The following is an 18,532-nucleotide window of genomic DNA, read 5'->3' as shown; positions in this document are numbered from 1 at the left end:
AGACTTTTGAAAAACATAAAAATATTCTACAACTTTTCAGATTTAGACTTTAGATTTTAGAATTATAAAACACCACCTAAGTCTCACATTTCTAATTAGGATGAAAGTTTACTCTTAATTTATACAAGATTTTGCTTATATATTTTTTATATATAAAGGCAAGGCCTTCATTTTTATTTCTAAGTAATGTGAAACTTAGGCAACATTAAATTGTAAGTGATATAATATTGAATGTTACATTTACTATTGGGGTAAAGGAGAAAGGAAAGGACATCTTACTAATAGATATATAACATATAAAATATATAATATAGATATATTATATATAATATCAAGTGTATATAATTTTTTATATACTACATAATATAATATTTTGTAATATATCAATTTATATTTTATATATAATAATTAAATATAAAATATAGATTATGGACTAGGCCTACATACAAAAACTTGGGCTTGGGCCAGGAAATTTGTAGGTTAGGCTTGGCCAAGAATGGTCACCCTTAGTCCCTTACTTTCTTGGGTTAATCTAAATATTTAATTTTTTTAATGCATTGATATTTTAAATAATAATAAATAAATTTAACACATGAAAAAGACTGCCTTTATATATATATATATATAAATTTAACACAGGAAAAGAAGATGTTCTTTGATTTCTTTGCTTATAGCTTTTGCTTCAACGCCAAGAAAATATTCAGATATACGGAACCAGTGTCTAGGGACCCAGCCCAGTCCATTTCCATCCAGGAGATTTCTGAGTCCAGGAGTAAGCTTTGATCAAATAATTATTGATCATGGATCAGTGGACTTTCTAGATGAAGCCTCAACAGAGGAGACGGGATTGCTCCTCACACATGGGCGCCTCACATGCACATCCACCGTGCATTGGGAGCATCTCCCTTGAATAATAATTTATAAGTACGGGAGATGTTTCCAATGCATGGTAGGACGTGCATGTGAGGCAGGTGTGAGGCGCCCTGCGTGAGGAGCAGATTTGGTCTCTCAACAGAGAGGTCAGTCACCATATTCCATGACCAAAAGAAATAACGCTTAAAGTTGACCAACTCTCAGCCATGAAACTGGAATCTTTTATGATTTTTCATTAGAATGTTCGTCTTGGGTTAGAAAACTTTTTAGGCAAGCAAGCTGCGTGCAGCATGAGATTACTTTGGCTGTTTGGAAAAAACAGTCCGCTGTTTTTGGTGCCTGACATCTTAATTAATTCAGGTCCTTATTTGTCTTTTCAACTAAAAAGTGGAGTGTAAATACTATTTTACCCACACTCATTATGAGATGTCATTCATAGCGGGGTCCAAAACAGTCTAGACCGTTTTCCGTGTAGCACATGCTCGACACGTATACCGGCCGATACATATCGTATCGGGGGCACTCCGATACGCCCCTACAGAGAGTGTATCATGATTCTGACTGGTTCAGGGGGTAGAGGAACCTTAAACCGGCCCCCCTGAACCAGTTTAAAAACAAAATTAAAAAAGTAAAAGAAAATACCGATACTGTTCAATACGCCCCTACGAATGTATCATGCGTATCAATATTTAAAACCTTGCATACAAGTATGAAAATATTCCCAATACACGATTGCTATTGGCTGAGGATTGAATCCTATTTCCAAGAGATGGGAACATAATTGGTTGGGACCGATTCTTGCTTAAATAGCAAGAATGAAATGGGCATAATCGTTTCTTGGTATATAATTTGGCAACAAATGAGCAATGTAGAGCAACATACATGCAATGCGAACCATGCAAATAAACAGCTTGTTTCTAGAATGAAGCGACCGACCAACAAGACATTGAATTGAATCAATCCAAACACTTAATGGTTCAAAATATTTATTGGATTGTACCTGATCCATCCACAATGAATTTGTACTGGATTAAATCAATATCTGGTCCATTGATATAAGATGACTATAGGTGTCAATGGACCAGGTTTGGGTTGAAACCAATCTACATTAAAACGAATTTGAGCAGATTGGACGGTCCAAAGATTGCATTGGATCAGTCCAAATTGATCAATAATATTCATTAGATTATTGGATTAGACCTGGTTCATTTACAGTAGACTCACATTGAACAGGATCGGATTTTAATTGACACCCCTATTTGGAAGCATTAAACTTAACTAATTGAATTGAAAAAAGCAGACCCCAAGCCTACAAGTCAGACTGAAAATTTTGTTGCCCAAGCACCCAACACTAAAATACCTAATACTTTTCAGATCAGGTTTTCCATTACACAAGTCATATTTGACCTAAAACAGTCGCATTGGAAAATTTGATGCACCTGCAACTGCAACTGCAACCGCAACCAAGATTCGAAGTACTGAAACACATTATGCGCAAAAATTGTGTATCGCACGATTCAAAGGGGCGATAATCTTAGATTAAAAAATCTTTTAAGTATCAAAACTGAGACGGCACATCTAGGAAGGGCTCAGAAACTCCTAGTATTTAACCGTGGGTTCAGAAGCTTATACAAATTGTACAATACCTTGAACCTCGCAACTTCAAATCAGGATTTTCATGGCAACAAGGTATCGACAGTCTCCCCAAATAAAGCCCACTACTGCCAAAATATATACCTACTAAAATTACAAGCAAATTACTACTTTAAACCTTTTCTTTTCCAGCAGCATATCTATTCACTTAATGCATTGCCATCGAGTTAACACATCCACTGACAACAGTATTAGGAGTTCCGACTGTTTATTTCCTATGAAACATTCTGCATTTGCTCCAAGTAAAATAGAACCAAACAAGAGCAACCGCATGCTACCTTAGTAACACCCATACCAATACAGGCAGAGGGTAGACATTGTTCTTTGGAAGATGAAAGAGAAAATACAGTCACCTTGCAGGATAGATGGTAGACAAGCAACATTCTTACCCATAGGAAATCTTATCATCCACCATCTAATTTTGATTAGCTAAAACTCACATTAGCCAGGGGGCCAGTTCATTTGTCGTCCCCCAATAAGATGAATGTGAAGGTGATAAACAGATTGACCTGCAAAAACCAACAATTTCATTAGAATAAAAAAAGACCTCATCTCCCCAAAATAATGAATAGATAAAGAAAAAAAATAAAAGCAAAATACATTTGCTTGGATTCCTAGGAAATGTGTAATAGAGTGGCTGCGAATACATACATCCTTTGGGACCATCGTTAATGACAACCCTGAATCCATCTTCAAGTCCTTCCTGCTTAGCTACAAGTTTGGCAGCGTACAGAAGTTTCCCAAGTATCTCACAGTGCCTCTCCTCTGCCTGAGGGAAATATGTGTGATGGTAAACAATAAGTCAGTTGAAAAATCACACCGACAATGCAATGCTGTTAAAATCATGCAATTCACAATTTGAATCGTATGATCCATATCAAATCGGTCCTAAAACAATACTAATAGTTTTTCATATTAATCGTATAATTTATGAGCAAATCGAGACTTTAAACCGCAAATCACGATTCATAAGCAATTTGAACAATTAGAGATGGAAATATAATTTAAGGGAAAAAGACCATTTTGTCTTCCTCTTCTTAAAGCCTCACATTTATATTAAGGGGTAGTTTCATCATTACATAAATGGTAAGGGTTTTTATTTTTATTTTTCAATTTCTACGACATTTCATCTTCTCCTTTGACACAAAAACAGGGACTCCACCCATTTTTTGGCTTCTGTTTTTCACATGAAAACAAGGGCTTCCCCCCTCTTCCTTCTTCTTCCCCTCCTCTTTTGATACAAAAACAGGGGCTTCACCCCATTTTTTGGCTTCTGTTTTTCGCATGAAAATACCTTTTTCCCCTCTTAATTTACATGAAAAACAGGGGCTCCGCCCTATTCTATGTTTCCCTTTTCTCATGCAAAAAACTCCCATTTTTCCATCTTTTTTTGACACAAAACAGGGGCTCAGCCCTAATATCATAGTTGTCAAAGCGACGCCTAGGCAACAAGGCGCCCTTGGAGGCTCGCCTCGCCCAGTCGCCTAGCAGTTTTGTGCACTGGATTATAAAATACTTTTATATTTTTTAATTTTTTTGACATTATAATTATAAAATAGACATTATTAAACTAGAATATTCATTTTATGTGTTTATATACTATTTTTTTTTATTATTTTCTTATTTTGTTAGGGTTTAATCAATGCAACATTGCTAACCCATGGTTCATAGTATCGATACACCTGTGTATTGGCAGAGGTGTATCGGTACTTATAACGATACTTCCCCTATTTTTTTATTTCTTTGGTTTTCAATTTCATTTTTAAATATATATATATATATATATATATATATTATTTAAAAAAATTGGTCCCCGAAAACACCTGTAAACAGGTATTGGGTCCCCAAAGATACAATACAATACACGCAATGTGGGGCGTATTGTATCGAAATTTTGATCCTTGATTGAACCCTCAAAAATTTCAAAACCTGAACCTATAAGCAAAGGAAGAATTTAAAATTCTGTCTAATCAACACATTTTCTTCTTCTTCTTCCACCTTTTCTTTTCTTTTCTTCTTGCCTATAACAAAAGTAGGGGTTCAGCCCCTATATTTTTTGAATTTTCTTTACTTTGTTCTTTTTCTTCTCATAAAATGTTGATTTTCTAGACTTAAACATGAAATTTATACTTTTCTTATGAAAATTATGAATAATTATTAAGGAAAGATGATTATAGAACCTAGGGAACTACCCTAGGATATATGGTTTTACTTACAAAAAATTGATCGCCTAGGTGATGCCTAGGCGCCCCGCCTAGGTGACTAGGCGCCCCCTTGTCACCTAGCCTCGCCTTGGCGCCTTGAAAACTATGCCTAATATTTTATCACTTCCTTTAATAATGCAAAACTAAACAAGAGCGATAATGTTTTCAGGCTTTTTTTACTTGAAAACAGGGGCTACACCTCATGTTCTTTTCATATGCCATGCCAAGGTGCTTCTCATATTATCCATGTGTCCTCTTTTAAGTTGGAAAATTTGTGCAAAACCATTTTCATAATTTTTTGAGAGATTTAGATATTTTTTATAGTTTTTTGACAATTTTTTGAAAAATAAAAAGAAATCTTACAGTTTACAATATGATTCAATTAAACCTCTTTACGATTATTACGATTATGATTTTCAGAATATTCACAATGCATCAATAGAATTAAATGTTTCTCTCTACTGATAGTGGTTTTTTCTTTATCTCATACCATTATTTGTTCATACTAAAAGTGACCTGTACAATGCATGAATTGGTGTCAATATATGGGAGTAATTAGATACATTTTCCTAATAATAAGGAAGCTGAATTCAAATAGCCCCATGTTTCATGTTTTTTAATTCAAAGAAAAAAACACAGAATTTAAAAGTCATAGAGATCATACAGGAGTTGTGACATCCAGCAAAATCCAAGTTCAATCTAGAAAACTCTAGATGTTAGCACCTTACCAAATCTGGATTCAGATCTAAATGGATCCATATCTGGTCCATTTCATCCCAAACCAGATTCGACTCCTTTATTCGGCAAATGCCTTTTTTTTGTGTGTGTGTGAGAAGCCTTTATTTGTGTTTGATTAAAATAAACTTACCCACTTTTGCTCATTTGATAACAATGTGAATACGGGCCTAGGTTTTGGTGAAGGTCATAAAAACCAAATCAGAATATTGTATTATATAAGGTTAGCATGTGCCCTTACACTAGCATGAGTAAATATGTAAATATGATATATAAAATATTATCTTCTATAGAGGTATTAAGAAACGGGTCAAACACCCAAACTACTTCATGGATCCAGATAAGATGCATGGAAACAAATCCATATCAAACCCGTTTTATATTTGATCCTTTTTTTGATAAATAACTGATTATATTATATACCTCAAAAAGAGACCCCATACATGTCCAGGCTCGACAGTAGGGTAAGTACAAAGAAACAGCATAAACTGACCATACAAAGACAAGAAAATAAACGAGTTTAGATTACAATTGTACCCCAGGCCCCAGCATTCCCCAAATACAACATTGTGCCATTACTCCAGCCCTAGCTAAGCTGTCAACTAGAGAGTCAGCCAATCTAGGAATCCACCTGAATGAGCAGTTCAGGTTATTACATCCCAATGATTTGGCTTCCCTAACCAGAGCTCTAAATCTCCAGGGTGGTTCCTCTTCTGTGCTTTTTTTTTTTTTGATGAATATGGTTCCTCTTCAGTGTTGAGCAAAGTTATATTACATCAATCATTCTATCAGCACAAGCCAACCAAATATGCATACAGTATAGGTCAGATCTTGAATCGACCCACTCCACTCAATACCCCAGTTAAAATGTCCTATATGTGGTAATTAATTGAGTAGTTCATCAAGAGAATATTGAGTAGAAATTTAAGGAGGTAGTGGAACTGGGCACACCATGTTTCATTTTACAAAGCAAATGGGACATTTAACGCTAATGCAATTGTATTTGTGTCATAGCAAGGTGCCAATCAGCTGATTGGTAAGGTCTCCTGCTGGTCATAGCAGAGACTTGGGATCGAATCCCACCTGCACCTGGGTTGGGGGATGGGCTACCCCCGTTGTGTAGCCCTTCAAGAGATATAAAAAAAAAATTGTATTTATGTCATAGGTTTTCTATAATTTTGAAAAGGTCATGAAGCACAACAATGAGAAAATGGAAATTTCTGGTGTGGACCCAATCCGTTTCTATGAATAATATTGATTAAAAGGAAACTCTTGTCTTACCATTCAAACCTCTAGCAACAGTACATGATACTTCAAAACAAAGAACGAAAATTAGATGAAGTCCATCTAGTTGGAGATAAAACCATGACATTAACTGAGAACTTACATGACTAGTCTTATATGAAGAGACAATGCCAAGACATGATGGATGTAGTTGCCATCTCTTATGGCTGGCCTTTTTTGCGCCCCCAACCCAAAAAAAAAAAAAAAGAAAAATGTTTCTCCTATACAAGATCAACAATTCAACACCCAGAATCTGGTTCATCATGGTATGTAAAATGAAACAAAGTCAGAAAAATACCGTAGAGAGACCGGTTAAGCCATCCTTGACTTTAGGGATGATCAAGATATGTGTGGGAGCTTGGGGAGAAATGTCCCTGAATGCAAGAACCTGTTGATACAGAACATCATGGAAGGTGAAGAGAAAATTCAGCTACTAAGGAATAAGAGCATCAAACTTGTTAATAAATAATAATTTTAGAAAAAGTGAAGATCAGAGAACCATAACAATCAATAGAAAAATGTTGGAGAAAGTAAATGGAAAGCATCTGAACATTGACACCTTTCTTGGTTTTTACTCTTTCATCACATGGCTGTATGGATGAGATACATAACTTTATAAGCACAAGTCAATCCGTTGACATGGCTACGTTAAAATAGTCAATTAATCTTATCCCACCATTCAATTCTTCTTTTTTTTTAGTTTGAGATGCCTAACTTTATACGCAGTGTTTCATGGACACACACAGGGATCAGAACCCAAAGCATTTCTGAGGATCTGACTTGGCAAGATGAAAAAACAAAGACTTGCAAACATATCAATAAAAAAGTACAAATTACTAAGATAGTCCATAACTTTTTTATTTCTAACACTATATACCCATAAGAAATGTCTAGAGGTTTATTTTCATTCTGTACAAGTGTACATTAGATGTTCATCCAAGTCAAACAAGCAAGTAGATTAAGAAAAATTTCACAGAAGTCTCTCAAGAATCCATGGAGTGCCAAAATGTAATGCATGTCTGACACAGATATTCCATCCACTTGGGAGAGTCAATCCAACACTCTTTATAAGCATCATGTTACAGGAGCTTGGCTATATCAAACAGAACCTGTTACTTACACTTAATTGCCTTTGAAAACACAAAGTACCTCAACCAAAAGTAAACTATTACCTTATCATCCTCATAAACAACAGTAGAAGGGATTTCTTTGTTTATAATTTTGTCGAATCTGCACAACAGAAAGAAACAATAAATATTGTTTTGACCATTATAAGAAATGATAATTATCATGTGAATATATCACCATAACATTCAAACTAGCAGCTCAATCTTTTAAAATTGGGCAAATTTCTTTAAGTACCCCTATGGTTTATCTGAATTGACTAACTCTACCCTTACTGTTTACATATTGTCTTCGAGTACCCCCTAAGTTTTCTGACAATTGTCTAAAACCTCCTTGCCATTAACACCGTTAATAGAAGGACAAAAAGGACTATTTTACCCATTATTTTCTTTCACATTTTCACAATACTTCATCAGTCTTTGGTTGCTATGTCTAATCCGAGACGACTTATTGACCATTCACTTTCAACGAGTAGGAAGTGCCTCGTTGCCCGAAGTTTTTCCCTAAAAAATTGAATACAAGCCGGATGTAGTTCTCTTGATGCTGGCGGCTATCATATCACCGCTAGCTGTTGGCCATGGTTGAGCATCCGTGATTGACTGCCCGCTTCATGCCCCATCCTCTTGAGCTATACTAGAGTGGGCCCCGTACAGATAATGTTTCGAAGAAAGCCTTCCACCGCTTCAGGCGTAGGGATTATTGCCTTTTATCCTAGTGTTGACAACTCAAACTGTGGCCTACCATATCACATTAGGATAGGATCTAAGGAAGGCGGAGCCCTACCTCTCCACACTCCATAAGCATCAGTTGTAGTTTAGTCTTCTAAAAGAAGCCTAGACAGACTAGTGCATATCGTATAGAGCAATATACTTTTAGATTGATTCTTGACTCATTCCATGCTTGTGTTGAATGTCGGTTTCCATGAAATGTCCATTTCACGGTCTCTATTCTATCAAGTCGAAGGGTGGGTCGGCAATGGCGAGGACCAGAGCTTTCAGCAAAGGCCCAAGGAAACCAGGTGTTTACAACCATAATTGCTCTGGCTACACCGAACTAAAGCCTTTCAAACCTGTTATGGAACAAGGACATGACATTCGTCGACCTCATCGTCCTCGAACTGTTGGAAGAAGACCACGAGGTCCAGGTTGTAGAAGACCACGAGGCAGGGACACCCCGAACCTGCTCTTCAGTTGCCGACAACCTTCCCCCACCTACGGCGACGACAAAATTGCTCCAGTCCACCTCGATCGGAAACAGCATTGACCCAGCTAACATCAAAGCCCTAGCTGACACCGGAATTGACATCACCATTGGCACAGCAAACGGCGACATACCCCTGTTGGCCTCCAACCCCAAGTTCACAAAGTAGTGAATCTACTGTTGGAATCTCATCACCAGCTACTTCTTGGTCACTAAGCCAAAGGATGCTAAGAGGCAGAGTTTCTCCCATTTAACCTCAGCCCTATTCCTAGATGGTGGAAAGGTGTATGTGAGGCAGAAGTTCAGTTAATCGGAAGTAGTTCATTTTCGTAACCTTCTAAGGTATGAAGAAAAGGGCAATATTGGGTTTTGAAAAACTTTTATAGGTCATGTGGGGTTACATGTGCACAGATTTTGATGGCACATTAGTAGATGCCAACAGTAGGGGTAGAGCTAGTCAATTGTCAAAAAACTTAGTGGTACTCTTAAGACAATATATAAACAATAAGGGTACAGTTTGTCAATTAGCTAAACAGTAGGGGTAGTTTAAGAAATTTGCCCTTTAAAATTCATGTTCTCTGATCAAGGAAGAAAGACCAAGAGACTTGGCAACAAATTATAGATTTATTCTACCAGTGTGGGCTAAAGAGAAAGACAAGATAAAATATCCTAAAAATTAAAACTGTGGACTAAAGAGCAGAGATTAAGGGTTGCTTTGTAGATACAGGGGTTAAGATCTGATGCGAAAAATTAGATAAGATGCATACATTCATAGATGCAAGAGGAAGAAGAGATATTGTACTTTAACAAAACATAAATAAAGGGCCTTAGAACTTAATCATAAAATTAAAATCTAAAATATTCCTAAATAACTAATTATTTGGCATTAGGGATGGCTATAGGGTGGATTTAATGGGTGACTTACCCTGCCCCCCCTATTGGAACAGATTTCACATTGCCATTAATGGGGTCTAGTCATGTTGAGTTTTAAATGATTTGACCCATCTTGATTTCAATTCTAGGTCTTTTTTTTTAAAGTAAATAAAAATTTATTAAAATAAAAAAAAATACAAGAAAACTAGTAGTCACCTGAGAAAAGAAGAAATCAACCCTCCACCGCACACAACCCAACCCCAAAACCAAACCAAACCAACAACTAAATTCTAAACGCCCCTGAATACAGAAACTCCTTATTCAAACCATGCTAAGCTACCATAACTCCAATTAAAATTACAACTCCACTCCGGTTCTGGGTCACATTTTACGCAACCCATCCATCAGATCCTTAGCTTCATGAAATGGTAAAAGGAATAGCTCTAATTTAAGGGTTATCTCAATTGTATGAATGTAGACCTAACCCTATTTGTTACTTGTTAGTGCAAAAGTCAAAGAGGAAGTTAGGGACTAGACTATCTCCCTTCCACCTCACTTACCCCATCATTCATTCCACTCGAGATGACAAGTGGCCCTCTAATTGGAGGTGACACTACAATTGGATATCTCAAGTACCACCCACCAATCCCCCTATCTCTAATTTCCATCCTCTCTCCCCTTGTAGATTTCTCTAACTTCTGCACTGAAGCTTTCATCCCAAATCTCTCTCTACAATGATAACTTTCCTCTCCAACTCCCTAGATCTAGACCTCCCTCTTCCCAATATGGCAATATCTTACTTGCTATTAATGTCTTACTTTTGTGATCTCTCCATCTCTTGTATTTCTTCCTTGTCTATCTCTCACAAACAAAGACCCTTCTATTATTATGGTTAGTAGACAATACAGAATCTAGCATGGTATCAGTTTCATGATTTTCACACAGAATAGATTTGGTATTTCAAACCTTCAAAATTTATCGGGATGGGACAGGTTAGGGTTGATGGTAGTAACCTAAGTAAGTGGGTCAGAGCAACCCCGTCCATACCATACCCAACTTAGAACTTACCGGGGTGGCAAACCAAAGGTGGTATGTTGCATACCACACCTATGTTTCCACCAATAGCAGAGCAACAATGACCATGTCATGGCCAGGTATGAAAAAATTCTACTCTGTCCCCACACCCAAAGAAAATGGAAATTGATGTGTTTCCACCATACATGTTGCAACAGACCAGCACAAATGGATATCTCTTTTAATCAATGACTAGTTAATGATCCCATAATCAGTAAGGGGAAACTTATATGTAGGTATCTTATTTGAGACCCACCATCCAAAAGGTAAGTTTTGAAACATTTAGGTTCAGTTTTTTTTTTTTATTTAAGACACTACATTAGGTAAATGTTCTGAAATTCTAAATGTATAATAAACAATAGAGAAAGTTGAATTGGATCAAATAAAAAATCGTATGGTAAATTATAAGATTATTGTTGTTTTTTACAAACTTGTGAAAAAAAACTAAAAATTGAAACACTAAAATCAATATATATATATATAGAAAAATGAATTTACTCTATTTTTAATCCATATCTACTATATATGTACCTAAATCAATAAAGTTTACTACTTATACACTAAAATCCTAAGATGATATAGTTTGACTTGCAGATGATGGAAAATAAAATCAGTATGGTTTTCATAAGGTCTTAAATAAAATCAAGGTGGAAAGGGCATTGTATGCAAGCTACATTAAGCTTATGATAGGTAGATTGGGGATTTTTTATTGAAGTCTTGAGGAGATGTGGGTTCAGTGAAAGATGGTGTAACTGTGTAAGTGGGTGAAGGGGTGTTTACAGACTTGTCATTTCTCAGTGTTAGTGAATGGAGTGGTCAAAGGTTTTTTTGGAGCCTTAAGAGGAGTTAGACAAGGTGACTCGTTATCTCCTTTTTTCTTTACTATAATAGCGGAGGTGTTTGGTAGATTGATTTTGAAAGCAGATGAAATGGGTCTAGTAAAAGGATGGAGAGTAGGAAGGATAGGGTAGTGGTAACACACCTACATTTTTCAAATGATATAATAATCTTTTGTGAGAATAAGGGAGATGAAGGAACTAGTAACTTAAGGATGTTAGTTAATTTGTTTGAGCGAGTGGCAAATTTGAAGATCAATCTCAACAAAAGTGTAGTGGCTGGAGTTAACTAGAGCAAGAAGTGATTGAGATGTGGGCAAGGGAACCAGGATGTTTAACAAGTAATTAGCATTTGAAATATTTAGGACTTCCACTAGGTAAAAACCCTAGATCCCATGACTTTTGGGCCCCATTAGTGGAGAGATTTGAAAGGAAGCTATCAGGATAGAAAAGGAGTTACATCTCTTTGGAAGGGAGGATCACACTAATCAAGTCTACTTTAGCAAACCTCCCTATTTATTACCACTCGGTTTTTAGCATGCATGTGGTTATTGCTAAAAAATTAGAAAAGATAATGAGGAATATTCTATGGGAATTGGGAGAGGGTCTCTTTCCCTTCTTTGTATACTCTCTCTTCTTTCAAGGGTAAACCAATCTCTGAATTTTTAATCCCTTCTCCTTTACTCTATGGGTACGGTTGGAATTTGGGATTCCACAAAAATGTTAGGGATTCTCAGTTGAATATGGTGTGAAACCTTTTGCAAATGTTGGATGGGATCCTTTTAGATGTGAGTAAACAAGTTAGTACAGTCTAGACCTCTCACCCTTCAGGTGTATTCAGCTGTGCTTCCTTCTTTAAATCTTTGTCATCCTCTAATTTTACTGGCTCTCCATTACCGTTTAAAGAAGTGTGGTGCCGCCCTATTCCTCCTAAAGTGAGTGCTTTCAACTGGGAAGTCTTTCACAGTGCAATTAACACGTGTGATTTGTTACAGAGAAAGAGACCCAGATGGTGTCTCTCCCCGAACCGGTGTTATCTATGTGAGTCAAATGGTGAGACTGCATATCATTTGCTTATTTATTGTCCTTATGCTAAACATAATATATATATATATATATTATATATAATATATATTTATATATAATATATTATATAAATTATAATTATATAATAATATATAGTATATGATATATTAATAAAATAAACAATTGTTTTCAATTTTATTATACTATTTTATTTAATTATTGTATATATAAACAATTGTATACATCAAAATTCATATAAAATAAAAATTTTAAGATTTTTTTTCATTTTTTTAAATAAATAGCTTTGGCCCGGTCCACTACCTGGCCTGGCCTAAGGCTCGGCCCATGAGACAGCCCAGCTTGTGGCCCGCGCGGGCTCAGGCCGTGGACCGTGCCAGGCCGACCCCCCAAAATATCCCATGGGAGGGAAGCACGGCCCGGCCAGCACTTTGCGCTAGCCACACGCGAGTCGTGCCATGCCGGCCCAGCACGGCCCGTTTTACACCTCTAGGCAGGATACTGTGGAGATGCACAAGTGCAGCCATGCTTTGGTCTCTATGGAAGGAAAGAAATGTAAGGATATTTGAAGGAAGAAAAATGAGCGGAGGAACATTGATAGATGGAGTTACAGCCAATGTGGTCCTTCGAGTTAAATCTTTGAAACTATTATTTGATTTTACATATGATGATCTGATAAGGATATAGAGAACAATTGCAGCACTACCTTCTTCCAAGAAGAAAACTATAAGGGATTGGCTTCCCCGGGAATATGGGTTATTAAAATGAATTTTGATGGAAGTAGTCTTGGTAACCGGGGCCTTCTAGTATAGGAGGGGTGTACAAAAAGAACAAGCTCCGTGGTTCTTCAAAGAAGAGATCAAGGAAGTTAAAAGGTTTGCAGATGGTATGCAAGTGGATTTTCAATGGATCCCAAGATCAGCTAACAAGCAGATCAAATAGCAAAACAAAGGGTGCACAGGGAAACCTGTTTCTAGGCTTAGTTGTAATTGCAAAAGTAAAATGGGTGGTTTTTTATATTTAATTTCCAGGGGTAACCGAGGCTACCCTTGGTGTAACTCTTTTTTAATTCTTAATAAAATTTATGTTATTCATAAAAAAAAATTGAAATTGAAACCCTTGGGATTCATTATTCAAACTGTGAACCATATCGCAAATCATATGATTTTTTTTTATGTTTTTTATCGGCACCAAATCACAAGATTCTGACAATTACACTTAAATAACCCACTTTATCTAGAAGAATGGGACCTCATTGTTTGGTCATAGGTCATTGCATCAACCACACAACTTGCTTATCCATGGACCCAGTGAAAGGTTGCTTTAAATGCCCTTGCTAATGCTATTCCTTCATTGCATTTGGTACATGTGTTTTTAATTATATCATGGGTTAAATCTTATCATTCCATCTAATTTTTTCTTCAGGGTCCTTACACAATGTCATCCATCAAATATACAAGCTTTTGAAGGCTTTTCCAAAAGTTAATTTTAGGCCTTGTGAACATGCCCAATGGAATACAGTAATATTTGCTCTAGGGAGTTAGGAAGGAGAAAGGAAATGGGAAAATTTTAGCCAAATCAGTTCAAAGGATTTGTGAAGATATTAATTCACATCTTATGAGTAAGAATGTTATGCTAAAGGATTTTAATAGGCCCAAACGAGTGGCAGGAGGGGGCATTACTGGGTATAAAGGTAAAATCTGAGGCTGGCAAGCATGAAGATGGGGGTTCAAATCTGAGTGACCACTTTGTGCCAATAAAATGCAAAAGGTTAGGTATGTAACTATGTATACAGAACGTCCCTCCCAAGACCCCAGAGAGCCGGAACCAACACAAAGGAAATACATTAGAGATAATAGAACAAACTAAAGAGACACTACCCAATATCAACACCCAATTTTTTGTTATGTAATCTAAACCTTATCGTCTCTACATCTTCACCATTTCTCCAAATGAAATTCACACAATAAACTTACATCCTAAACCTACGCTTTTAGATACTTCAAAAGTCAAAACTGCATTTTGCAAACCAGTTCTGAGACCCCAAATTTATCTTGCACCATCCAATCACTTCAAAAAAAAACGAAAGAAAAAAAAAATAACACACTTCTCAAGGATCATTCAGTATCTCCTTGACAAAATTCAATCAAACACAACCACTTCTCTCTTGGGCCTTAAAGGCCATTTCCAAAGCAAAAGGTTATGAGATCTACAAACATGACCGGACCACAGTCACCACACTTTCAACCTACTAACCCATTAGCAGATAGTTCCATTAAGTCGAGACTAGAAATAACGAGAGCTGTGTAGTGTTTCTGCATGTAAGGAGTGAGAAGAATTACCATGCACATCAACTTGCAAAATATGCGATGAGGTGAGTTAAATCCAGAGAAAAAGTGGGAAGGAAGACCTTTTCAACGAAAAGAAAAAATGGGGGGAGGAACCAAGTCTGATAAATTCTGCTAAATTAAATCACAAGAGAAATGTATCACATTATAAAGCAAAATGGGCTCTGCAAAGAAAAGCTTATACTGTGAGATTGGCAGTAATCCAAGTTATAGATAATATAATAATCAAGAGAAGGAAATATCAATTACAGATTGCAGTAAAAGGAAGTGACGAGTCACTGGCACATCAAGATAAAAGAGAACAATAAAGAAACAGAACAAACAGAAAGAGTAACATCTAATATGACGATCGCTTACATGGTTGGAGAATCAGAAGGAACAGCCGCAAGGGCAGCTTCTTTCTCAGAAGCCATGGATGAAAGGGCGGACAAGTGAGACCCTAAAATGCCAAGTCTGGTAATGGGGCGCGTTTTATCTTCTCTGCAACCACGCCCCGACATGTTTTCATTTTTTCTTCCCCGTGTGAGATGCTATTTCCAATCCCCCACTTGTGCACGGACACGTCACATCGAGGAACGAGATCCATGGTGTCTAAGGCAACCGTGTTAACTACGGTTAGATCAATCCGTAAAGCTAGCAATGTTTTCAGACTAATCTCGGAATCTCGATATTGACCAACCCGTATTTTGTATATGCTATATAGACCAGCGGGCCTGCGGGGGCCCGTGACGTTTTAAATAATTAAATCTTTATTTTAATAAATTTATTATAAAAATATTTTACTAAGTTAATAATTTAGTAATTTGAATTAATTATATTAATATTTTTTGATAAAAATAATAAATTATTGTTAATTACTTAATAAAATAATTATTTTTTCCATATTATTTGTTTGTGTTCTATTTTATTTATTTTACTTTTTCAATGATTAAATGTTTCATTTTTTTTGTAAATGTCACTTAAATATTTAAAATACTTAAATATCATTAAATATATAAAATTAGGTTATAGTCATATAATTAAAATAATCTATAGTTAACTTTTTTATTCATAATTAAATTGATCTAAGCCCAAACTTAAGGTTTAGTGCATTTTTTAATTGTTAATAAGTTTCGTTAATATTTATTGGTTTTAAGTGAAGTTTAGTGCATTTTTAATTAATGATTTTTAAATAATATTTTTATTTTTGTTATTTTATGTTTAATTGTTTAACCTCAACCTATTTATATTATTTGATTTATTAATATTTTATTTTATTATGCTGTATTGCTATTCCCATTCTCTCTCTCTCTAATAGTGTATAGGTTATTAAACTAAGCAAAATAGACAATGATTACTTTTTTCTACAGGGTCACTTTTGTCATGTAATTAATTCTCTATTAGTAATTAGTTGATTTAAGAAACCATGTCAGGATATATTTGTACACTAGCAAGGTAGTGTGATGCAGAAATATTTATGTTTATTAACAATTGATCTAAATTAATATATAAATTACCTTAACCACATATAAGTAGGGGTGTAAACAAATTGAGCTTTTCATGAGCTATTCAATCTTGACTCATGAAAAGCTCAATTCGACTTGATTTAAATCGAGCTTCGAGCCAAGCTCGAGTCCACTAAAGCTCGACTCATGAGGCTCACGAACCTAGCTAATTGAGTTTAATATATATCTATATATATAATATTTTTTATTATATACATACATACATACATATTTATATATATAATATTTTAATTTTTCGTATGTATGATAATAAATAATCTTTATATGTTTAATTTTTATTTTTTATTGGAAGTTGTCTCATAATCAAGTTCGAGTTGAGCAGAGCTCAAACTTGCAAGTTTTTGAGTCAAGCCAAATTCGACCTTAAGTCTCTAGCTTGAATATAACATTGCTTTGGTGAGATTAGCTCAAAATCAAATAGCCATGTAATCGGCTCAAGTGAGCTCGAATCCACCACTACATATAAGTACAATTAATCTAAGTGTTTTTTTTTTCTTCAATATAAATTACATTAGCATAACTAATTAAGCTACATTAACTAAACTAACCTAATGGAGACCCCATGCAATTGCATGGGCTTTCTTAACCAAAATCCAAGTTGAAGGACCCTTGTGACATTTTCAATTGGGCTAAACCAAAGTGATTACAACCCAAGTTGAAGGACCCTTGTATTAGTTTTTTATTAATGTTTAATCATTTTTATTATAATTAAATAAATTGTTGGTAATTTTTATTATTCAAAGTTGAATTTAAATGGGTTTAAATATTTATTAATTATTGTTAGATAAATTTGTTTCAATTTTACTAATTTCTATTATATTTTGTTCTTTTTCATTTATTTTAAGTGGATTTAAATATATGTACAATCCCCATCCTCGCCCCCAATTTCAAAGTAAATCTCCATCCCCATATGTGATCCCTGTCGAGGAGAAAAATGAACATCCATCCCCAATGGAGATAGGTTCCCCATTAAGGACCCGAATTCATAAATTCTTTTTCTTTTTGAATTTAAAAGCTTGCTTTCGGAAAAAAAAAGTATTTACTTAAAATAAAGAAAACTCCAGTAACTTAATTGTTTAGCATTTATCATCATTAATCACCAAGATGAAATAGAAATTTGTGCAATACATAGTGGCATTATTGTAATTAAACAAACTGATTCACTTCCCATCCTGGTCTCTGTCCTCCATCCGGTATTACAGTTATTCCTTGTCCTCATCATAGTCTCTGCAAGAACAGTCCCCATCCATGATCCCAATCAAGTCGAGGAGGATAGATACCCAATGGGCATCATAATTAACTAAAATAAGTTGTGTTATATTTATTAAGTTAGTTTGGTTTTGTTAGTTAATTTAATTTGACTAAGTTAATATTGATTAAATTAGATTTATCATGTTAGGTCAATTAAACTAAATTTAATAAATTGACTAATTTACCTAATTGAATTATGTTGAACCAATTTACTTAATTGAATTATGATAAGTAAACTATGCCAACCTAATATGATAATTAGTTTTGGATACATTACATTTATTTAAAAATAATTAATATAAGAGAAAGGGGAAGGGAGAGAAAGAATGGATTGATGTGGAGAGAGAGAGAGAGAGAGGTTATATAATTTATTAGGAATGTGAAGTGTATTTAGGAGATGTTAGAGGGAAAAGGATTAGGTAGGAAAAAAAGTTTATGAAAGATTTTAGGAAGTGAAGATGTTTTAAGAGGGGTGATTCAATGATATCACATCATTGACAAGCCAATTAAAATATAAGATAAGAAAT

The 18,532-nt window shown here is 35.2% G+C and overlaps 1 protein-coding gene across 1 annotated transcript; it reads right to left on the bottom strand.

Moving 5' to 3' along the window:
* Positions 1 to 2,630: 2,630 nt before the first annotated feature.
* On the bottom strand, positions 2,631 to 15,764 carry HIT3 (HIS triad family protein 3). The gene is made up of 5 exons (XM_010253353.3): positions 15,607 to 15,764; positions 7,922 to 7,979; positions 7,048 to 7,137; positions 3,178 to 3,295; positions 2,631 to 3,035 (listed from the first exon to the last, which is right to left on the bottom strand). The coding sequence occupies exons 1-5, from the start codon at positions 15,747 to 15,749 to the stop codon at positions 2,968 to 2,970; spliced, it is 477 nt and encodes a 158-aa protein (XP_010251655.2). The 5' UTR covers positions 15,750 to 15,764; the 3' UTR covers positions 2,631 to 2,967.
* Positions 15,765 to 18,532: the final 2,768 nt, after the last annotated feature.

Source organism: Nelumbo nucifera, chromosome 7, assembly GCF_055504915.1.
Source record: "Nelumbo nucifera cultivar China Antique chromosome 7, China Antique-T2T, whole genome shotgun sequence".
Lineage (NCBI taxonomy): Eukaryota > Viridiplantae > Streptophyta > Magnoliopsida > Proteales > Nelumbonaceae > Nelumbo > Nelumbo nucifera.
The sequence above is the reverse complement of the archived record's forward strand: the minus strand, read 5'-3'. Positions and strand labels throughout refer to the sequence as shown.

Excerpts from the sequence above, each read along its gene's own strand:
- HIT3 (XM_010253353.3), bottom strand. The coding sequence starts at position 15,749 with ATGTCGGGGCGTGGTTGCAGAGAAGATAAAACGCGCCCCATTACCAGA. Across the intron at positions 7,980-15,606 it reads CCTTCTGATTCTCCAACCAT|ATTCGACAAAATTATAAACA; the intron begins GTAAGCGATCGT and ends TCTGTTGTGCAG. Across the intron at positions 3,036-3,177 it reads TAACGATGGTCCCAAAGGAT|GTCAATCTGTTTATCACCTT; the intron begins GTATGTATTCGC and ends TGGTTTTTGCAG.